Here is a 24,110-nt window from a genome sequence, read left to right on the forward strand (position 1 = left end):
TGTTGCAATTCTTCTCGGTCTATTTAGGATTAATCTTTCTTTGATCGCATTGGGATACAAGAGTTCAAATTGCTCGAATATTGCTTGGATATTGTCCCCGGATATTCCCTAGATTTAGTAAAGCCAATGGCACACGAGCAGAAAGATGTGATAGATCCAATTTTCAGTGGAGGTGGGGGCATATTCAGTTGCCTTATGCGTGCATGCGAAGATTTGTTGCGAATTATCCCCCGCCTTTTATACTGAAAAAAAAAACATTTTAATTTTGATAATCCTGTTGCTAAACATTTTGATTTCACGTCATCGATGAAGTCTCTTGGTAATTCATTTGCTCATTTGAGAGATTGCCGTTCTCCTTTTGTGTAGGCCACAAACGCTTTCTAGTTTTTTTTTTTACGTTCACTCTTTTCATCAAAATACCTCTAGGACTTGTCTTAATCTCTCCAAATTCGTGGTGCTACGCTTGCGCAAGCAGTTAAGATCTTCACGTCACGAGAATATCAAATGAAGTTTCTGGCCGTCGACATCTCGGCAGTAAATTCGTATGGCTAACTTTACACATATAAGTTTGTTTGTTTGTTTGTTTGCTTGTTTTTCCTTCTCAAGTTTCTTCTGTTTTCCCTTAGGTTTTTTTAAATAAGCAAGTCAGTTAACAAGCAAGTAATATTTACATACTTAGCTAAGATAAATTGAACAGTCTGGGTAGTAGCCATTAAGTCATCATGTTCTATGGTGCAGTGGACGTTTTTAATTCTTTCCGCTCGTCAATTAATAAGATCACCAGCAGCGAAAAAGGTCGGAATAGTACAATTTGGCAGATGGCGTGACAGCTTTAGTACGTTCTTTCAACCAATGACAGCACGCTTTATATCCGAACTTTATCATAAATTTTCGAAAAACAGTATCCGTTTCAGTCCCACTCGCTAAACTTGATTTACACAGAGCAGACCGAATTTCCTCAATTTTTTTATGATAACCATTGCTGTAGTAAAGCTGTTTTACTTTTGACAAGTTTTTTCATACAAAGATTTGTATTTTGACCGCGTTGTCTGATCGTACAGGTGAAGGACTGTTGTCGATAGTGGTGAGTGACGTTTCAACCACCTTGGCGCCGGAAGTCATTACCAAAGTCGAGCAGATTCATTATTCCCAATATAATATCCATGCTTACTCCTCGAATTAGCTATTTCTACCGAAACTAATGTTCTAGTAACAATGTTTTGGACTTTAAGATATATAATTTTTCCGAATGCCTAAAATGTCGGAAATATATCACTAAGGTACAAAATATTCTCGCGGGGGTGGTACTGAGAAGAAACTGCTAAACTAGCACGTGATTCATAGAGGCCAATCAAATTAGCAGAAAAGAGGCGGTCGAACTAAGTCGTGTGTCGCATGTGGTGTGGGAAATCCGTGATATAGTTTTATTACATTACAACAAAGTTTTTCGTGTGTTTTGTACTATTTTCAAGTATATATAGGGAGGAAAGTATCTGTGACAATGGGAGACCAGCGTGGCGCTGGTAACTCTCGCTCGTACAAGATCCGAGGGTATACGAGAGAGAGACATTCAGCGAAACCGTATGCTCGTCCGTATGAACGTAAGAAGGTGCGTGAGTGACACAACGTTCAGTGCTGATTTTTTAGATTTCCTCCTCTTTAAAACTGATCGTTTCTATTTATTAGGAACGTACTTTAAGTTTTATGCCCGTAGAGAGCACATACTGTTCCGTGGGAAAGTATTAAAAAGTTAAACATCGCTCTTTATGTATTGCATTGCAGGGAGTTCTAGAGACGGTGAAAGATTTCTTCTCTCCATCATGGCTTGTAGATTTATTTAAAGGAAACCAGAGATCAGAAACTATCGAAATAGAAGATGAAGACGATGAAGAAGAACACGACGAGGTTTCACAGGGAATTGACCAAACTTTCAATCCGGGTTTTAACGAGCGAGCGTCGTCTTCTCGACCCGAAGAAACTTTAACAGCCGGTAAGATAGGCAATGGGCAGTTAAAATCCTCGTTCGGGCCGGGATATTTCTCATCTATTTTACGAGAGCCTGAGCTTTCTGTCGAAACACCTTCCACCTCGAGACCTGCAAGAACGTTTGGTTTATTCACTGGGGATGATCGTGTGGGTGAACCTTCGATTAGTTCGGGAAGAACGGAGGAATGCGATAACGAACTTGAAGTTCCAAGTTCAAGTAACGAGAAAGTTGTAAGGCCGTCAAAAACGGGCGAGGTAAGTTAACCTTAAATGTTGCACTTGCTCTTTGATAAACTAAGGTAAATGACAAGTATTTTGAATGAGTTACCAATTTATCTTTCGACAGGTTTTGCATGATTTCCCGTAAACTTGCCATAAAAATTTCCATGGCAAAGCTTAGGACAAGCTTAATACAGAATTAACTAAATGAGAGTGGTTTTATAATCATTTAGTTAATTACGAGACACTTCTTTCCTCGTTGCCCTGTAGGCTTCATTAGTGAGCGTACTACTTCCGAATGATATGGTTGTTTATGCTCACACATTCTTAATTCGATTGATTGCAAACTCAATTTCGTAATGTTGCATTTAACACTTCCACTCCAATAATCATATACATGTTCTTTTTGTTGGAGTATTTACTTTTCTTACAATGTAACCTTGCTTTGTCCAACTCTCTCTGTTAATTCAATGTTTTTGTTGTGAAATTAAACAAGTAAGATGTAAAGGTATGCATGTCAGAATAGTTTTTAAACAAAACTACTGGATACCATCTCCTCTGATACATCTTACAATATGGCTATTATACAGAGATCAACTGCTGGAAATGTCAGTTTTCTACAACTTTACTCGATGATTGAAATGCAGATCAGTCAAGTTGATATGTCTGTGTTTAGCACAATGTAAGGATTTCCTCACTGGAAAACTGTATACTGTATCAATTAATTGAATGACAGAGAAGGTAAATTTGATTGTAGTTTAGTTTTAAACAGCAGTTGTTGTGCTCATAAAGAGAAATTTTCACGCAAGGCTAAAAAAGAAAGTTGAATCACAGATGCTTGTGCATATTACTTAACTCAATTAAAATCAATTAATTGATTCTAGTCTGATTGAGTTATATGACCAAGCAGCTAAATTTGATTTTACTTGAAACACAGTTCCAAGAGTCTGGGGACTTATTTTTGTTAATAAGAGAAGGGTTTATTCTTGAGCTTGGCCTTGCAGGATCTCTGCAGTTTCAAAAGGAAAAAAAATAAAAATAATGATACAACGTAGGTCTAAGTGTCAAATGGAGAGAAAAAAATGTGCCTATAACCATATCCTAAAGTACTAATTTATTTTTGAAGTGAATTATTTGAACACTTAACTGAAAGCAAGATGGAGGATATGATAGCTGTTGTATAAAACCAAATTTAAACCTAATACTGTTTTTCCTGTCTCAATGGCCTCTCTCTTCTTTTGTTTTCTCACTGATAGGACAAAACTATGTTCAAATATTTTCTTTGCCTTTAATTTCTGGGTGAAGGGCCCCCTGTAATTATAGAAGCAGGAATAAACCCTGATAAAAGCCTGCCATACAACGTGGCTGTCTCAATTTCAAAGATGTCAGTTTTGAACAACTACCTACCTTACTTTGATGGGTCTGTTCATTCTATAGACTTTCAGGAGTACATAACTGCTTGTTGTTATTTTGAAACACTACCCCTTTGTTAGGTGATAAAGTAATTAAAATTTTAACTAAGGGATATTCTCTCGGTAGTGAAAGAGTAGGATCAATATACTGAAGTTCTGTTCTAACAATGATCTTTTGACTTCAGTTCCGCTTTTAGAGTGATCAGTTTCTTTCCCTTGTTTTCAGGGTTCCAAGCCAAACATTTTTTATTGATTTGCTATTTGGCAACTTAACATTGTAAAATTATCTCCAGAGATAAAGTTCTGACTCAAAACCCCCTAGAAAAACTACAAAAGACACTTTGAGTAGCTTACATGAACTACTAAGTTGCTGACCTTGGTGCCTGTGTTTCCATCAAGCATTATGGTGGACATTGGTTTTTGAAGGTTCATGTATCATATCAGGAATCATATGTGGGCACACCAGGAAGAGAAACTTTTACAGAAGAAAAATGATAAAGCCTGTGTGGTAAATTATGAAACTGCATTGCTCACTTAGATTTCACACCTTAAAGATGAAGATGTTAAATTGTTACAAATTATTGCTTGAATGCTGGACACAGGTTGCCAAATTGGTCGCTTACATAGCCAATTTACCTGCCAAAATCTTTTGTTACTATGGTGACCATAATGGTTGCAGCTTAGAGTGCTGTCATTATTTTTTTAAAACAAACTTGTCAATGGAAATCTAAAGGGTTTACTTGATTTGGTTGCACAATGTTTTAAAACCTGGCTTATTGTTCCGAGGGAAATTTATTTAAATGGAGAACAACACATCTGATTGTGCCTGGTAAATTTTAAAATATCTTTCTTGGTGGCTTATCAATATTCTCTGCAGCATCGAGTCTGAAGTTCTGTTGTGAGTTCCATGAAGTCTACACACAAACCTTTTTTTTGCAGTTACCGATGCCATAAACTACAATTTTACATGATAAAACATCTTACTGCATCAAGTTACATGTTATTTCAGCCAGTTTTTATAGTTTCACCCATGTTTGATCATTACCTTTGTGCCCTTCCTAAATCCAAAACAGTGTTTTCTGCAGAGCTAAATTATATTTATCCCCACAGGAAGAAGATATCACCATTATTCATCCAGAAGCAAAGGAGATGAGCAAATCAGACTCAATTAAAACATCCACGCCTGCCTTGTTTTCAACTCCTGGTCTCAAGAAAAGGCCAAACACAACAATATTTGGTGAACCTTTGCCAGAAGCTTCAACATCCCGGGCATCAAATCCTTCCAGGCCACAGTTGTTTCCTTCATTGAGTCCCTTCGAGTCCCGTCCACAGCCTTTCTCATTATCCAAAAACAGACCAACTTTCTCTCTGTCTGCCTTTGGTTCTCCTTTGCCAGTAAGTAGTGTTCCTTTGATGGAATTTGTATGGCAGCATTTGCTGTTGTGAGCTCAGATAGTTTAAATTGCAGCCAGAAAAACTGCTGACTTGAGAAACAATACTCTTCTTACTAGCAGAGAAATAATCCTGACAAGTGAACAACAATTCAAGAAATTGAAAAAAATGATAAGCCTGCTAAAAGCCAGGCTTTGGTGGAATTCCAGCAACTTCATTGACTGCAGCACTGTTGAGGGCATAAACTTTTTAACTATATTTTCTCCAAAACCCAAAATATTTCTTGTTTTATTTGTGTATATTTCCATGTTTATAGCCAGTCTGTGTGCTGAATACTTCCTTGATTTATGAAAACTGGAAATGCCATTAATTTGAGAACTGTGGGTAGAAGGGGAGAGGCTTTTTGTGGTTGTGGCAGTGCCATGAAATGAGGCACTAGAAACAGAGAGGTTGCAAATATTATAGACTGCCTTAAATCCCATAACAAGCCATTATCTTTTTTAATGTAGCTTATTTGTGATAACAAAGACCATGTTTATATTTGACTTGAGCTTTGTTTATATGTTGATTTTTAGTACATGTATTTCTTTTGGTTAACCCTTTAACTCCCAGAGTGACCAAGACAGAATTTCTCCTTACAATATCTATACAATATCAAGCAGACAGGTGATGAGAATAGAGAAAAGTATCAATTAGGGGATTATAAGTTGATCCAATACCAAATTCTCAAAACTAACATCACAAGAACTGTATGGCAGACAGTAAGGAGAATTACTAGTGAGATCTTGGGAGTAAAAGGGTTGATTGTACACTGCAATTGGATTGTGGATTTTGAAGCTACATGTTTTATAAGATATTTAATTATTGTTGATGTTGTGTTGTAAAGTTGGATTAGCTTTCACGGCATTGCAGGGATGAGACGCTTAAAAAGCCTGTAGTGTGCTGTGTTCTTTTATTTTCTGTCTGTGAATGGTATTCTTATCAGATGGCTCCTCATAAAAAACAAATACAAGGTCTTACAAGATCTGTCTTCTCCTTTCAGCCCAAGCCATCAGAAGCTGGTGGTTTTTCCTCTCCATTTTATCATGGAAGAACATCTTTTGGGGGAGCTTCCTCTCTGCATTCTTCAGGTTATAAAAGACAGAGGATGAATTCCCCAACTTTTGGAGAGGTATTGTGACTATATTGCTCTCCAGACACTTGATGTTGCAGTTTTGTCAGCTAAATATGTAAAGGCATCTAAACACAGTCATGCTCGTAAGTCTTGTTTATATTTTAGCTGCAAACCAAAACCTTACTTTGGTGTACTTTCTGTTAGGCTCCAAAACCAGTAAGGAAAGTGATAACACCCAAGCCTGTTTCAAGTAAGTTTGATTTGTACTTAGAAGTTATCTTAACTTTTTTTGTAGAGTTAGAGGTGGAAAACATTCTTGAGAACCTACATTTAATTGGTGTCCTTTTTTTTCGGTCTCACTTTATAGCATCTGGAAGAAGTGGTGTAACTAGTCAGACAGCAAAGAGAATACTTGACGCTTTAGAAAATATGTCCTCACCCTTAATTGTGAGTATTTCTTGTAAATAATACTCCAGTGGTACTGCAATAATTTGATCAGAGGTCTGGCCATTTATTGTGACTTAACCCTTAACCCTCAAGATCTGATGGATAATTCTCCCCTCTGGCTGCTGCTCATTTCCTTGTGAATATGTTATGAGAATTTGATGTTAGAGCAAGAGAACAACTTCCACCTGATAAGTTTGAGTATTCTCATTACCTGTTTGCCAGATAATGTATGGATATTAAAGGGAGAAGTTACTTGCTAATCACCTCTTGTATTACAGGATGCCAGAAGAATACCAACACCTCCCGAATCCACTTCAGCTTCACCCCTGTCTTTTTCAGTGAGTATGACAAAGCAAATGAGCTGTTTATTTGTGCAATATTATTTTGCAGTTGATCTGACACTTACGACAACTTTTTATTTTTATAGCCTGCGAAAAGGAGAAGAGCTCCAATTCCTTCTCGAGCTGTAGGTTCTCCACGTTCTCTGAAGGTAAGTTCAAGTTATTCCTTTTTTACTATCTTACTAAAATGCTAGACTCTAACTTCGGTTTTGGTAAGTGACCACTCTGTCTGTCATCAAAACTATGGATCTACAACTAGTGCAATTGCTCATGGAGGTTCATAAGACTCAGTAAGGCTTGAGTCCTAAATATTGATGTGAAAGAAGCAAATTGTAAAAAGATAATAGATACAGTGGAACCCCACTAACTTGAACTCAGTTAACTCAAACCCCACATTAACTTGAACAAGATCTTATTTCCCTTGACAATTTTTTTCTGTCATTTCTTATCAGCTAAGCCCTGTTAACTTTTTGTTTCCCCTTTGGAGATTGAGTTAGCAAGGTTCTACTGTAGCTCATTTTCAAATCGATATGGCCACCAAAAAAAATGAAAGCTTTCAACTCTGAAATGATATATTTATGTCCTTTCTTCTTGCAAACATTTGTCTCAAAAGCATCTCTTGAATAATTATCTTACAGGCCCATTTTCCTGGTCCTCCAGTGCAAGATCTCTCTGCACCTCAACAAGTATCAATTTCTCGCTTGAGGGCAAAAGAAACCTCAACCCCAGCAAGCACAGCAACTTCATCAGATTCACAGTGAGTACTTGTACAACAATTAGTAATCAAGTTGAAGAGGGAGTTTCCAGTATCGTGTGGCCTTGACAGTACATTTTCCTCTTGCAGATTTTCCACAGCATCAACCACTATCCCAACATTTTCCAAGGTAAGGGATGCTCATATAGTATCAGTTTTGCTTTGTTCTTGACCCCAAATTTCTCCTTACAATATCACCCTTTAATCATTAAGGCCAGGAGAATATGGGAAATAATCACCAACTAAAGCAGCTCTTGATTGTTAAACAAATTCTCCCTGTCAACAACTTGGGAAACGTATAGAGAACATTATGGAGAATATGCATACTGATGTTAGTGTGTAAAGGGTTAATGATCTAATTTTCCTTCCTTAAAACCTAAATAATAGAAAACGCTGTTAACTTGTAATGATCAGACAATTAGTAAATCATGAAGCAACAGTTTTTAATTTTCCTTGTTTTAGTTTGTTTGAGTGTCACTTCCACGTCACAGTTAATAGTGCAAAGTAGTTTTATCTACTTCTTAAAGTTATTTATTTATTTGATTTATGCCTTTCAGCCATCTTTGGTGTCCTCCTTCACTCCAACACCTTTACCAATTTCGCTATCGCCATCATCCTCCAAGGGCGGGGGCAAAGTGAAGAGCTCAAGAAGTACAAGTCATTACACGCAAAGAGATAGAGGTGACGAGGAGAGGAGTGAAAACCAAGTAATGTATTCTTTAACACCATAAACATTTTATTTGTGGTTGTAGGATTTAAACCTAGAAGCTTTTTTGCATTGTTCATATGCACAAGGACTGGGTGTGGTATTTATTTTATGGAAGTGATGATTTTTTTAAATTTTGCTTCCATCTGCAGCTTGAAAATTGTTTGAATATAATATCTTCTGGTGTCTTCTGACCTGTCTGCATCATCGTGTTAGAATATTGAAGGATACTGAGTGTATTCAATGAGCAACTGTTTCTTTCTTATAAATAGCTGATCATTGTATCCTCCTTTGTTTTGCAGGTTGTGAATCCAATACCAGAGGTTGAGAATCCTGTCCCACTGAAGTTACCTAATGGAAAATCCCTCCCATCCTTTTCTTTCAAGTCGATTCCTCAAACTGCAACAAAACCTGCAGCTACGGTACTAGTTCTTTAAGTACTAGTTTGTGTAACTTAATTCTTAAATTTATCTGACATTTGAAGATGGTAATTGTTGCCTTCTTTTTCAGAGCACCCCAATAGCCTCTAATGCATCAACTCTGGACTTTGCTAAAAATAACTTCAAGTTCTCATCCCCTGAAGCAAAATTGCCAGTGTTTTCCAAAACATCAACAGCAGAAAATCAGAGCAGTTCTAACAAAGTGAGTAAGAATGAGACTTGTTGCTTCAGTGGCAATTAGAAAACATTTTGATGGGTAGAAATATTAATAGCAGAGCTCACAGAGCGTAGCCCCATAATTATACAAAATAGTAGTAACCCATCAAGCTGAAAAAATTTGGATATACGACTGTACGATCGTACAAGGTGTTACTTTTGACATGCATGCTCAACTGTACCGCAGGTACACCAATGCCAGTGGTCAGTGCACTGGGCTCTGAGTCAGACAACCCAGGTTCTAGTCCTGGCCAGGACAAGTTGAGTGGGGGAAAAAAAAAATTAAAGCTCTGCTTTTAGGCTTGGCTAAATCTATGTATTATTTTGATTTCATCAGCAAAAAAGAATGAGAAGGTATTGAACAAATCAAAATTTCCCAATTTTTTTTGTTTCTTTTAGATTACATTTTCCTTTAGTGAGCCTGTTCCTGTTAGTAAAAGGTAAGCTTTAAGAGTTAAAACATACAGTCTTTGTTCTATCCTCAATAGATTTCACAATTCTCATCACTTGCCTGCTTGATGTTGTTTTGAAATTGTAAGGAGAAATTCATTCTTGGTTGCTCATGGGAGTTAAAGGGTTAAGCCATCACCCTCGGGGAATGGTGGAGTGATCACTTAATATTGGTTCTGTGATGAAAAAGACAATTTTATGCTATAATTGATCATGTAGTGTACAAAAACTTGCTGAAAAATACCACTAGCATTGATTTCTGGGGGATAAACTTAGATCAAATATACTGGAAAGCTTGTTCTTAGTTTTGTTTGAGTGGTTCTTCTTTAAGTGACTGTTCGATACTGATGGGAGATAATAGAAACAGGCTGTTGGGACTCAGTAGAGGGCAACCTTGACCTCTTAACCTTTTACACCCTAACATCAGTATGCATATTCTCCATACTGTTTTCTATACATTTCCAAAGAGGCTGAGAAGGAGAATTTGTTTAACGATTAAGAGCTGCTTTAGTTGGGATCATCTTTTTTATTCTCGTGACTCTCGTGTTTGATACAGGGGTGATATGGTAAGGAGAAATTAGATGCTGGTCACTCCCAGGGGCTAATGGGTTAATAGGGGTGGAAATTTTAGTGTTTAAGGGGATGGAATTTCAGGACTTTGGCAACTGACTGTTTAATACAGGGTGATGGTTTTTTCGGGTGCTACTTAAGACAGGTTTGACTGTATCTGTGATTGGCAGGATAATGTGTTTAAAATATAATTGTCACCTTGACATGAAAGCATCAGCAGCAGCACAAGAATGACAATGCTAATCGATGTGTGGTTTACACACTTGTATATTCTATTCAAAGTGTAAATAACATTCCTAATGCTGATTGTCCTGTTGCTTTGCAGTAATACAAACAATGAAAGTAAACTTGTCAAAGACAAACCGGAAATAAATAGACTTTCAGAGGTACTATATAAGTAGATGCTGTTACTTTTGTTACTAGAATTTTATAAGTAATATGGTAAAATTTAATTGAACCTAAGAAAGGTTGATGTAAACAGTTCCAACCACTTTTTTCCTCCAATAAGGTCATTTTAGCAAATTTATGACCATTTTCTGCACACATCCACTTACCCGAGCACAATATTTCTTTTCCTCTCTATAGCCAGTTAGATTTTATCCTCTTAAAATTAGGAGGTACCTTTTGGGAGTGCTTAACAAGTATTTAAGCCTTTTGACAGCAATGCCTCAGAAGTGATATGCTTGAATGCAACAGAGAAAGGTTACATGGCCTCAACTTTCCCAAAAGTAACTGTAACATAAGCTTGTTTATTGGGGAAACAAATTTGTTCAGACTTTTTTCTAAAATTTGAACTATGAGAGGATGACAGGTTCCTTGGGAAATGGCTCCTGTTTACCCATTAAGGATTTAGGTGCATTGATAGTAATGTGCACCCAAGAATTCTAGGAAGTAGAAAAATGTTTCCTGAGATTGATGTAATTCTTTTCTCTTATTTTCCACCAGGTTAAACAAACAGTGAAGCCTGTTGAACCCAATAATAATCTTCTTTGTAAATTCACACCCTTGTCTGGTTCCTGGACATGCGATACTTGTTTAGTGTCAAATAAAGCAACAGATATGAAGTGCATAGCTTGTCAAAGTTCTAAGCCATCAAATGGAGAGTCAGCTCCCAGGAAACCAGCCCCTTCCAGCAATGACTTGATGGCAAAGTTTGCCCCAAAACAAGGGTCTTGGTCCTGTGAAACACGTATGGTTGACAATGACGCAAGTAAAACAAAATATGTTGCTTGTGAGACACCGAAAACTGGTGCTAAACCACCTGTGTTATCATCGAAACCTACTATCATTATTGACAATGACTTGATGGAGAAGTTTGCTTCGCCACCTGATTCTTGGGAATGTGACACTTGCATGGTTCAAAACAAATCAACAGACAACACTTGTAGTGCCTGCCAAACACCAAATCCTGGTGCTACCAAGAGTGCAACAGCAACAGCAACAACTACAACAGCACCTTTAAGTGGTATTTCATCAAGTATTAAACCAGACAGTAGTTTAGCAGCAAAATTTGCTCCTCAAGCTGGCTCTTGGACGTGTGACACTTGCATGGTTGATAATAAAAGTGAAGATTCAAATTGTGTGGCTTGTCAAACACCGAGGCCTGGGGCTAAACCAGGAGCAAGTACAGGAAGTGGATTCAATGTAGGCGGTGGGCAGACCTTTTCTTCCTCACCCTTTAAATTTGGAATGGGAAATTCAGCAGCAGCAAGTTCTAGCTCAGTATCAGCATTTAAATTAGGGTCCAGTAGCTCTGTAGATTCTAAAACAAATGGACAATCTAGCCCTTCAGTTTCAATTACTTTTGGAGATAATGCAGATCAAAATCGAAAAAATGACACCAAGTCAGAAGGCACCACTCAACTACCTACATTTGTGTTCGGTTCTTCGACAATTCTGTCCAATTTCTCAAGTGAAACAAAGACAGGTGCTCCAACTTTCACTTTTGGTGCTTCAGTTAATAATCAATCGGGCAAAGATGACAGCAGTAAGCCATCATTTAGTTTTGGAGGGAATCGTTCTGTTGACAAGGATAAAGCCACCTCTAGAGGAGAGTATACATTTGGTACTAAAAAAGTTACCCTTGATGCCTCTAACAAAGGTAATCATGATTCTTGTTGTTGTTGTTGATTTTAATATGAAACCCAACTTGGTTGTATTTCTTGAAATCCTTAGTTTAAGGAAAAGTTTGCAATTAAGGGAAGATCTAAGATTTGCCTTTTTCCGATGTTACAGGCAGAAGCAACTACTGGAAATTAAGTACTTAAAGGCCGATTTCCAACCATGATGCAACGCGGTCGTTTATTTGTTTGTTTGTTTGTTTGTTTGTTTGAACCACCGCTTTTGTTTAAGTGGCGCCTTTGATTGGTTAGTTATTTTTACCTCGTCACGTTGTCTTAATTTCTTCACACTTAACACTTTTATATTTCATTTTCTTACATATTACAAGATATTCCTTTCACCCGCCTCAATTAGCATTTGCTATCTGTGGGTCAAAGGAATATCTTGTAATATGTAAGAAAATGAAAAATAAGTGTCTCAGTTTCTCCGATGAGTTTGGTGAGCTTATCAAAATAATTCTGTTTAAAACAGTTATATACGTTTTAATCCGGTATGGAATCAGATGAATCCATTGATTTAGTAGATTCCGAGGTAGTAAACGCTTTTGGATCGGTTTTTGCTAAAGAGGAACACGAAAATCTTTGCGAGCATTCCGAGGAAAGCGAAAATGTTGATCCACCCCATTTTCATTCATATATCAATTTTTTTTAGTGAAGTTTGCCATCCTTGTTAAATAGGACCAAGGGTCAGTTGAAGTTTCCTGCCCGTGGAGAGGTGCTTGTGCTCGGAAGAGTGGTCGAGGTTGTTGTCCATGCAAAGTGGCAAATAAGAATTGTAACGCAAACTGCCAGTGTCGCTGACGTTCCTGCAATGAAGTGACTAGACGTCCGGCAGTCGGACACAGTCTTAAAATAATTAAACGTCCGGCGGTCCGATATTTTTCCATATTTCTCTTCGAAATCCAAAAAATTTTTATACGAAAACGTTCTACCTTTATTTACAATCCTCAAACGCTTCCAGGCAAGCCTAAAATTTCGAACTTGATGTTTCTCGCTAACCTTGTATACAGAGTACGAAGCCATCCAAGCGCTTGACACTTAGAAACTTTTCAATGACACGGCTGGACACGGTCCTCAAATAACTCCATATTTCTCTTTGAAATATACCAAATTTTCCTTGGAAAATATTCTACCTTCATTTATAATCCTCAAGCGCTTCTAGAAAGTGAAAAAATTCGAACGTTGTCCGTTTCGCCGACCCTGTACACAGAGTACGAAGAGATCCAATCGTGACACTTAAAAAAATTCTACCGGACAAAATTCAAAATACTGTAAGGAAACTGTAAAACTGTAAAATGACGAACGGCGAATGTATTTACTGTAAAACAGTTGACTATATGTCCAGGATGGCTCTTGAGAAAGACGATTTTAGAAGGTTTTTAGTAATCTGGGAATTTCGTGTTACAGGAAATTAGGTCGAGGCGCGCGTTGCATCAAGGGTGAAAATGGGCCTTTAATATATATTCCTACATGTATAGGCAGTGGGCTTTGGTTGTAGTGGTCCAGAGTTTGTTAAATGCATATGCTGTTTCACTGGCAGCTCTAGAGGTGTATTAGAAGTTACTGTGTAAGGGACGGTTGTGAACCTCTCGTGTGTTGGATTTTGTTTAAGGTAAATCAAGTTCTATAACAGAAGCAGCAGCCAGTGGAATTCCACAGGTGCCAGAGGTGAAAGACCCTGATGTTTCAGTACAGTCTACTAAACAGGCAGGAGCTGGATTGTCTATTGCTGATGCTGCCAAGTCAGGCTTTCTCAAAGTACCTGCAGTTGGTGAGAATAAAGGTTAGTTTTAAGTTAATTGTTTTAATGCAGTGGATGCACTCTATCAGTTTTAAATCGTCAGACAAAAGAGGAATTTCATTTTAAGATGAGGATGTATGTAGTACCTAAGTGCCAACCGAGAACTCTGCCCTATCATGAGCCTCAATTCCTGGCACCCATCCACACTGAATAGATTATTGAATGCCGCTTCATGTTCTTTTGTTGCTACAGTTGATCTTGGTGCTCCTCCAAACGTTAATCTGTTTGCATCAGGGCCTGCCACCAACACACCAAATGCTTCATCAAGGTCGTCTTCTACAGGTTTGTGAAGAGGAAAATGTTTTGAACTGGGGAATGATACTCAAGTAAAACACAACTGTATAGTAAGAGAATTTAAAAAACTGCTGCAAGATTTACGTTTGGAACTCGTCAGACGTTAAATTCTGATAATGTTTATTTGCAAAAGATAACGGTACTCAAAATTGCAAAGCTCATGAATTATTAAATTGAGTGTAGCAAAGAAAACTTTAGCGGCTGTTTGGCTATCTGATCTTAGTGAGCTTAAATTTTATCAGTAATTTTGCTTATTTACAATTTATTTGAGGCGGAATACATATGAAACACTCAAGAATCACATCACATCTCTAAATGTCTTGAATGTTGTCAAAAGGACAAGCACTGCTGTGCACATTAAGTCTTAATTAATTAGTTAATGTTCAGGATTTTTAAGACACAAAGTGTGATTTTTATTAGATTATTTTAGACATTGTCTAGATAGCGGTAGTAATTTGAAAATGATGTAAAAATTCAAAGGGTAAAAAACTTTTTTGCTCCATTTTTGTACAGTCTGGGTGACACTATTAGCAGTCCCGAGTATTTTACCCGAGATCTCAAGCTGTTTATGATGTTTAGTTTTAATGTTGATGGATTTTGCTTTGCTCCGTCAACAGCAAATTCCGGCAGCTCGGGATTTTCCTTTACTGCACAACCTGGAGCACCATCGCCATTTAGTTTTGGGGCTGTACCACCGTCATCGTCAGCTGCCACCCCTGCTGCAGACTCCAGCTCTACAGCTTCCACCAGTAGCAAGCCCTTGGCAAATCCCTTAGCCCCAGGGGGGTCCAGCTTACCAACGTTTCAGTTTGGAGCAGCTTCTAGTTCTGCACCTGCCACGAAATCTGAAGCAGCTAAGACCTCAGCTCTAACCCAGTCACCCTTTAGCTTTCCTGTAAATACTGCAGAACCAGTTAAAACAACGGCCTCTGCGCCGTTCGCATTCGTGCCAAATGCTGCACCTCCAGCAAATACTCCGGCAGGGTCTTTCAGTTTTGGCCCCAATCTTACGAACACGACAGGGACCCCTGTAGCAGGAGGTTTCCAGTTTGCAACGCCAAGTACTCAACCTTCAAGTGCTCTGAAGCCTGCTGCTCCATCAGTAACAACAGGATTATTCCAGTTTGGTGCTTCAAATACAACAGCAATGACAAGTTCAGCGACACAACCTGCAGCACCCTCATTTGGATTAACGTCCACATCAGTCAGTTCCAGTTTAGTCCCAGTGAAGCCATTTTCTTTTAGCAGTGGATCGACAGCGTCAAATTTTCCGTTCACTCCAACAAAACCCTCTGTACCTATCGGAGGTATTCAGCCCTCGTTCACTTTTGGGGGATCAACCCCAAAGCCGGAGGTAGCCTTCCCTGGATTTGGGACCTCGCAACCAACATCAAACCAACAAACAGCAGTAAGCTTTCCATGTGATGAATGAACAGCCTCCATTTTGGCATGAAAATAGGACCGGATATTTGTTCGCGGGTATTTTCTGCTGCGGGCATCATCTGCTCGAGCTTTGCTCTCGGAAAACTGTGATCTTGGAAGAACAGATAATGTCTAAGGACAAATATCCGTGCATATTTTCGCTCCAAGCGGAGGCTGTTGTGTTTATTACCCGTAAAGTATCTTTGCAACGCGCGGATAAAATGTTTTCGAACAATTAACTGTTTGCTGCGCGTGGAATTTACTTTTCGTTCTTTTCTGGTATTACTTTATAAAACAAACAAACGTGTCCCATGTTCTGTATCAATAGCCAAACAAACTCTCATCTTCAAATAAACTGAAACGAACGTTTTTTTCGTAGTGGACATAAGGTTTGAAAATTGGGGATATGTCCTCGGATATTCCTCAGTTTTAGCTGAGACATCTTCTATCATGTGATGCATTTAGACCAATCGCGTGCGAGCAAAAATACTTGATGGATCAGACGCACTCTTAGTATGTACTAAAAATTGTGGTGAAGGCGCGCCAATATTGGTGGTTCAAACTCGTAATATCCTTTGCATGTCACCTTCGCAGCTCGATAAATATCCACTACTAGCCTCTTTCACTTCGGCGAATTGTTGTAAAATATCATACTTTTCAAAAGTTATGTATATTTTTTTGCTGTGTTTTCTTCCAGCCATTCATGTTTGGTGCTGCGTCATCCAATGCTCCACCTGCGTCAGAAGAAACCATGGAGGCCGATGGAAGCAGCAGCTCTAGCAATCTGTTTGGCTCAGCAGGTGCAGTATAGTTGAGACGATGGCGCTTAGGATACTGGGGTGCCTTGCAAAAGCTAATGATCTTATTGTCATCAATGTTATACCATTCATGCCTTTTTTTCTCTGATAAACGCGTTGTTACATTATTATTGCAATGACCTGTTATTTGTGACTCCGATTGGCCTATGTGATGAGGTCTAATTTATTAATATTAGTTTTATTTTCCAACCTGCCAGCCAGTACAGGAGGAACAACATTCGGTACAGCGGGCTCCAATCAAGGATTTGCCTTTGGAGCGCCAAGTGGTCCTTCCACAGGAGGGTTTAATTTTGGGGCCGCTCAGGTCGCCCCGGGGCCAAACACCTTCGCGTTTGGAGCCAGTGGAGGAGGTGGTGGTCCCACATTTGGAGCCAGTGCTGGCCCATCGCTTGCTGGTAATTATTTTTAGCTAGTTTGACAATGAATATTCTTTTGGAAAAGTGAAAAAAAAAATTAATTTATGTTGTTTTTGTTTTGGTTTGCAGCTCCCATTCAAGGTGGATTCAACTTCGGCGCAGCAACGGCCAACAATAATGTAGGAGGCACTGGAGCATTCAATTTTGGAGCTCCATCAGGAGGCCCGTTGTTTACCGCCGGAATTGCAGGAGATCCCAATAATATAGCTCAAAGAAAAATCAAGAAAGCTGTCAGACGCACCAAGCGCTGACCCCCGTCCCAGCACTGGGTTTACGAGACAAGACTGTTGTACACTTACCGAGTACAAACGTTACGGGGCTATCGTCTCTCTCTACCCGATGGTACAAGTTACGGGTACACAAACGTGACGCGAACTCACCCGAATTGTCGCGACGACGATAAAAACTGCGGACTGTTCAAACGAACACTCTGGAACGGCGACGTATTGTCGCAAGACGTTTGACGAAAACGCTAAACGGCGGCGTTTATTGGACGCCATCTTAGACGGACCAAACCAAGCCGGCTAGGATAAAAGTAGATTGGAAAGAAGAAAGAACGAGCTCAGCTCAGGGAATGAATTTTAGAATTACTATGCTACCGCGACCACTTTATGAACAAAGTTTACGATATGACTCCACAGCACAGACCAAGGACATTTGTTAAAAATCTTCGTTTGTTTCATTTTTCGTTTTTTTCTTGATATATTTATATAAATATATATATATTTTGTGTTGTTGATAAATGTTTTGTGAATAACATTTTAGTAATTGCCTCTTATGTTAGCGTGGCTAGTTCTGCGAGAAAAAACCGAAGGAAAGTTTCCGAAGAAAGCGACTGTCACTAGCGAAGTAATGTCTCATGAAAGTGGAACGTAATTTTTATTTTGGTGGGGGGGGGGGGAGTTTTTTTTTTCTTTGATTGATGAAGTGACACGGGATTGTTTTTCTCAGTTTGAACGCAGGGAGAAAGTTTTTCCTGTAAACAATCTCTCTTCGTAATCCACGCCTAGTTCAGCCTGGCGCTTGATCCAAATTTTCGTTTAAGTGAATAGTTCAGAGTGTAATTTATAAGTGGCTTTTTAAAAATATTTTAAACGACTTTGCGTCAACTTTTTTTCACCAAGAGAGGATTTTTCTTCATAGGTCAAGGGAATTGGGATGGGATATCAAAAGGGGGTGACAAAGATAGAATTGAATGAGTACAAAGCGGTTTGGGCAATGAAGAGTGCTTGTAAATATTCTATAATCTATTTAAGTAATTTCTTTGTCGCGTGATCATCTAAGCTCTTGGTCGGCTTTTTTGTTTGGGTGGTGGTAGGGGAGGGGAGGGTAGATATGACTTTGCTCCTCGCATTGATTTTAATCGCTATTGTTTTTGAAAACGTAAACATTTGAATATTAAACATTAAACAAATTATGTCTCCCTGATGTGCATTTATAACTCTTTGTTTATCAACAACGAGAATCTGGGTTGTCCACGCGAGAGAAATTAGTTTTACTTCATCCTTTATTGAATCAGAATTTAACCGTCCACTCAGGCTACAATAATGTTCCAACAATTCAACCAATCATAGTTTTAGTATACGATTAGTACATGTCTCTTTGCTAGCTACTCTACACGTTTCTTGACAGTCAACAGGTTCTTTTGGCAAGTTCACAGATCTCATCCCGTCGAACACGCATCATGTCACCCTTAAAACAAAGATGAAGAAGTTAGTGACTGAGAATGCACGGACTTGTTTATTGGCTCTGTGAACTTGAGTAACCGGTTTTCCTTGGCAAGGTGGCTCATCTCTATTGAAATTAAACTCTAAGCTAAGAAAATTAACAAAACAAAAAAAATTTAGTTGGCTAAAATGTGTAGACGCGTTAGCTAAAAAGAGCGGTATTATACTGATTAAACATATCAGACTTGCGAATCTGCTTCCAAATACGATAGGCCTATTTCCGGTCTCTCCGTTCGGCGTATTTTATATAAAAGAGTTAAAATTGCTTTCCTTAGCCAGACTAGGAATTTTGATCAAAATTTTAAATTCAATTGCTGTTTCTGTTTTTCTACTCGTTCACTTGACAGGGAATTAAAGTCATTTATTAATTAAAACTTACCATAGTGATAACAATAAAGTGTTTTCATAAGTGAACGGTACACTTATGATTAAGTAATTACCATTATAATCATCGTATTTTCATAATTGTAATTATTGAATTTTTAAAAGATAATGCAGAGTTTAAATGAAGTTACAGAACCTTGAGTGTGACAACCACCAACAACGTTCAACGTTAACCCTCCGTATATTCATTTAATTACCTCATCAGCTATTTGGATGCTTCTTGCTCTCAGGGGAAACTCACTAGACTCTTGCAAAACCTTGAGGATAAAATCATTCAGGACGTTTTTGTTTATCACAACGTTATTCTGAATTGTTAACCATCGTGTCCACTTTTAAAAAAAATTTGAAAACCCCGTCCGACATACAACTTCTCTGCAATAAACTATGACTGTTTTTTGGGGGGAATTAGGCGTGAATCTAAATACTCACACGAACTGACCGACTAGTCGTGATAGTCCCACGTAGAAACGTTAAAAAACACCTTCCTGAATCCTCGAGTGTCAGACAGTCAACATTGCAAACTCAGTAAAACCCCAGGGTGCGTCTTCTTGACATACGAATATTATTTCTTATGCTCTGAAATCATTTTCGTTTTTAAAGCTGTCATGACATTGACACTTAAATGGCTATCTCTTACAACTGAACTTCAGAACTTATTTTTAACAGCACAACCGTATATACAATGGCTCTCTCGCCCTCCAATTTACCTTACGGGACTTGGATCTTTTACCCTCATTTGCTCCTCCGAATTGGAATCGACCACCGCCAAACGAGCTCTCGCTAACACTGACCATACTCGCAAGGAGAAGAAGAGTGAAAAGAAGCGCTTGAAGTTCGGTTTTCATTCTAACAGTTAATAGAAGCAAATGAGGAAATTGTTTTTCGAGTGGTGATATGCCTTAATGGTACAAAGAATGAGAGTGAATTTTGTCTTTCTAAAGTCTGTTTATATATAATTTACAAATGAAAGCGGTACTATCATGGCATTCTCAAGTAATGCATTATACTATTAATGGTGTTTATTGAAGTACAGATAAATACCTTTCCTGAGGGCGGTCTCTCCTTTAGTATTTACACAGTTAAAGATTATATCACAAGAGGCCCTGCGCATTATGTAAAACACATCAAACGTAGAGGAAAAGAAGAAAAGCGATATAATTGCAGGGGAAAAATTTAGACTAAAATAACATAAAACAATGTATAAAAGAAAACAGCACCCTTAAAAAACGTCAGGATAATCATAACGGCAGATGTTATTTTTAAAAGTTTATTGATCATCTCCAACGGTTCTTAAACTAATGTAAAGAGGAATTGACATTGTTTACTAATACTCTATTCTCGAGACCATTTTGTTTTAATAATTCCTGGGTTGTGCGATTAAGGGCAATTACTTTCACTGAAAAAAAGAACCCCAAACCCAGACATTTAACTCGTAAATAAAACCAAGAAATCGTGCAAAAGAAAAAGCACAAAAATAACGATAAAAATAAAAAAAGGCATGTATGAGCAAAACCACGACCCTGAAAAGTTATGTTTGAGATCAACTCTGTTTGCTTCAGCTGGTCTTCCATATGATGGAGGTTTAGAGCTCAAGGAAAACACGGATTTCCGGTCTTATCCGTCAACTGACAATTACAGCCCAGGAAATAACTGATTGCTAAATACATTGGGCCTGGAAAAATGGGATCAGTTTAGGAAACTGTAGTGCTGCGTCAGTGATGGGTATTGCAAGATAATTTGATTTCGTCAATTGAGTTGATAATGCAAAGTTTCCAAAGTTGATGTTTCGAGTGTTAGCCCCTCGTTAGCCCCTCGTCAGCCCTTCGTTGGCCCTTCGTCGGCCCTTCGTCATTCACTCTCCCTGATAAAGGACTAACGAAGAGCTAACGAAGAGCTAACGAAAAGCTAAAGCGCAGAACTAACGCTCGAAAGGTCAGTTTTGGTAACTCTTTACGCTTTGCTTATTTCCATTATCAACTCATGTGATAAAACCAATTTATCTAGAGATCATTGAGATGAGCTATGAGTCATTTGGCTTCCTTTGTATCTTCTAAACAAATTCACAATCACCGTTCACTTAAGGAATAGATTTTAAGAATTATACTTCATCTGCCCGCCTATGTACTTGAAGCAACCATTTCAGTATATCAAACCATTTGGGCTAAGTCACGCTTTATCAGATAATGTAAGTAATGATGTTTATTTTTTGTTAATGATAGCCCTCAGTTGAAATATATCCCAATTAAGCAAAGGCGATTCCGAGGAAAGTGAAGAACACTATCCTGGAGACTGAGGCTACGATAGGCTCGGGGAATTGATGCAAATCACTGGCTTTTTTTCGTTTTATCAGTTGTGCTTTTTCGGTTTTTTTGCCTGAAGTTTCTTAAAGTTTCAAGCCATTGTTATTTCAGTCAACCATGATACAGTAAAAACGCCGCTCAGGTTTTTCCTTGTTTTCTTTACACAATTTAAAACCCTTATCATTACAAAAAAAACTGCTAAAAACGTTACTGATCTTGAATCCTCTCTCTTAAATCGCTGCTTGAAACTATAAAGAATAAAACGAGATTAAATAGTTTGATTTTTACTCGGCGTTAAACTAAAAAGAATATTTTGAAACTTCGTGGCAACTTTCAGTGAGACTACAGTGGCTGGAAAGTCCTTATCTTTGTCGTGAATTTTCACGTTATTTCATTCAACGACACGGCTTGAAAAGAATTAATCCTGGAAAGAAATGTAAATTTTCAATTGATTGTTGAAACTTATTGGGGGATTACATCTGTTTTTCTCTCCACGCTCTGTGATTGGTCCAGATAACTAGCGCAAGACTTTCAACCAATCAGATGTAACCTAAAACCCACTGTGATTGGTTGCTCGCGTTTCCCGCGCCTCGCATTAGGGCAGCTTGCTCTTTTATAACTTTATGTTCTCATTGGCTATAGTGTTATTTGCCTTTGCACTGATTGGCCCTTCGGGGAAATTTCGCTTTTTTAAAGGTTCAGGGGCCAAAATAAGACAAGAAATATGAAATACCCACCTCTTGCCCACCCCCCCCCCCCAAATTGGTAACATTTTTGTGGTTCCCATAAGGACAGAGTTAGCTTTATTAGCTAAAATAAGACTCACTTATCCCCCGCCTAAAATTTTTTGTGTTCCCAAGAGGACAGAGTTAGCTTTATTGGCTAAAATAAGACTCACTTGTACGCGGCTTGAACTTTTGTTGTTCCCATGTGGACAGAGTTAGCTTTGTTGGCTAAAATAAGTCTCCCTTATACCCGGCTTGAATGTTATTGTCATAAGAAAACCGTGGAAAGAGAGAAAAAAAGGAAATATTGTGTAATAAGCACAAACCACATTGAAGCTTTTGCGGAGTTACTTTTAATTTGACATAGCTGACATGTTTGCAAAACATGAACTAATACATTGAATGATTATATTTTATGCAGCTTTATATATTTATTGATCATACTTTACTTTACTAATTGTCCTTTTTGCGGTTGTATATATTTATTGAAAGAATCATTTTTTTTCTTTAACATCAGCAGTTTCGGCGTCTAGCCAACTCGCATAGTTCCTCTCCTCGAATATGCATCATTTCGTCCTAAAAGAATAAAACATTCATCATTGTTGGATGTTTAGCAAGCTCATAAAACCATCTCAAACGTGCACTAACAACAACAACAAAATTTATTTACCTTAGTAGTTAAAATACATATCATGAACAATCCCTACCCACAAAATAGTTCGGATCTTGCTTAAACACTGCCCGGACGATGTAATAATGAGATAGGCAGCTACAGGGTGATTAAGGATTGCAAAGACCACATCTGATTCAATTACAATCGAGAAAGTTAGACTACCTTTTGAGCGAGGCGGTGATTTCTTGCTGCAAACGGCAAAACGGTGTCTTCGGCAGGACCCTTCAGAAAGAGTATAGTTAAATATAGTTACTTAGTATCCTTTTGGTCATCTGATTTCTAACGAATTATTGCAGGCATATAACAGCATCGACATGTTGTAATGTATTATCGTAGGAGTCAACAAATATTAAAAAATGAAACAATAAGTGAAAGTAATCTCTGTGCTATATCTTATACCTTATCCTTTTTAAGCATCGATCTTTTCCGACCGACTCGCCTGACTTGCCCGTCTCCTAAAAAACTTTCTCCCTCGCCAATTATTGTCGCGACTAAAACCAGAGCGAAAAACAGCGCTCGAAGTTTGGCGTTCATTATACTACAGTTGCAGAGGGAATGACTGAAAACGTCTTAAGTTAGTTATGATATTTAGCAATTTTATGATCTGATCATATATAAAGTTCTGAATTGAAATCTAATACCCTTGTCTATGGCGAAGTCTTTAAATATTATATGCACTGATTCTAACTATTAATTAAAAGTTCTTACGATCTCCATCTCCTCATTTATTGATAAAATAAGTGGAAGATGATAAGGAAATTTCCCTTTAGAGGTTGGTTTTTTGTGCGATTCTCCTGATTATTCCAAGTTAGTTTGCCTCAAAAATGCAAGTCCGAAAAAATTTGTCAGAAAAAAAAAAACCGGTATCAAACATTTAAGCAATAGAGAAGCTTTTCCAGCGAAGTTCTTCTTCTTTTTCGTTTTTTTTTTTAATTGGGTGGAAGGGAAAGAGATACGTAAATCCCAAGTCAAAATTTGGCAAACATTCCGCCTTTTCTATTATCTGTTATTTATTTGTACTTGAACTTAATTTGCGAGTATTGTAAAAGCTATGAGTGTGCAAATTGTGCTGGCAAACACAACAAGCGTGACGTTACAATATGCACTCTCGACTAAACTCACCTGTTGACCAATGAAAGCGCGCGTATACCATCTCAATTAATTTATAAAGGATAGTGTTTGAGTATTACAACATTAAAAATCAGGGTAAAAAGATAACGCTGAAAACTTGCGCTCTGAAAACATCTAAAATTACGGCAGATATTATCTAGAAAGTCAAGGCCATTTCTGAATTACTTCTAGCCTCTTTTTCATAACGAGGTCAAGTGCTTAATTTGCATGCGAATGAAAACTTAAAGTCATACGAAAGAATGAGCAACAGTA

General features: G+C 38.0%; 1 protein-coding gene and 2 long non-coding RNA genes across 3 annotated transcripts; 1 reads left to right on the forward strand and 2 right to left on the reverse strand.

The window, feature by feature from the left end:
- Window positions 1–1,389: 1,389 nt before the first annotated feature.
- On the forward strand, window positions 1,390–18,414 carry LOC131770978 (nuclear pore complex protein Nup153). Its single transcript, XM_059086730.2, has 22 exons — window positions 1,390–1,609; window positions 1,783–2,241; window positions 4,728–5,012; window positions 6,052–6,180; window positions 6,328–6,373; window positions 6,491–6,570; window positions 6,849–6,908; window positions 6,998–7,060; window positions 7,550–7,668; window positions 7,756–7,795; window positions 8,223–8,372; window positions 8,674–8,793; window positions 8,882–9,013; window positions 9,427–9,467; window positions 10,373–10,433; window positions 10,993–12,148; window positions 13,780–13,950; window positions 14,161–14,250; window positions 14,880–15,670; window positions 16,382–16,484; window positions 16,700–16,897; window positions 16,988–18,414. Exons 1-22 carry the CDS (start codon window positions 1,502–1,504, stop codon window positions 17,167–17,169), a joined length of 4,584 nt encoding a protein of 1,527 aa, XP_058942713.2. The 5' UTR covers window positions 1,390–1,501; the 3' UTR covers window positions 17,170–18,414.
- On the reverse strand, window positions 18,408–19,957 carry LOC136278930 (uncharacterized). The gene is made up of 3 exons (XR_010716642.1): window positions 19,737–19,957; window positions 19,227–19,286; window positions 18,408–18,610 (listed from the first exon to the last, which is right to left on the reverse strand). It is a non-coding gene; the product is annotated as an uncharacterized lncRNA (long non-coding RNA).
- Window positions 19,958–22,384: 2,427 nt separating this feature from the next.
- LOC136279141 (uncharacterized) lies at window positions 22,385–23,373 on the reverse strand. The gene is made up of 3 exons (XR_010716747.1): window positions 23,127–23,373; window positions 22,890–22,949; window positions 22,385–22,630 (listed from the first exon to the last, which is right to left on the reverse strand). It is a non-coding gene; the product is annotated as an uncharacterized lncRNA (long non-coding RNA).
- Between the last annotated feature and the right edge of the window lie 737 nt (window positions 23,374–24,110).

The sequence above is a fragment of the Pocillopora verrucosa genome, chromosome 2, assembly GCF_036669915.1.
Source record: "Pocillopora verrucosa isolate sample1 chromosome 2, ASM3666991v2, whole genome shotgun sequence".
NCBI classification, from domain to species: Eukaryota; Metazoa; Cnidaria; class Anthozoa; order Scleractinia; family Pocilloporidae; genus Pocillopora; species Pocillopora verrucosa.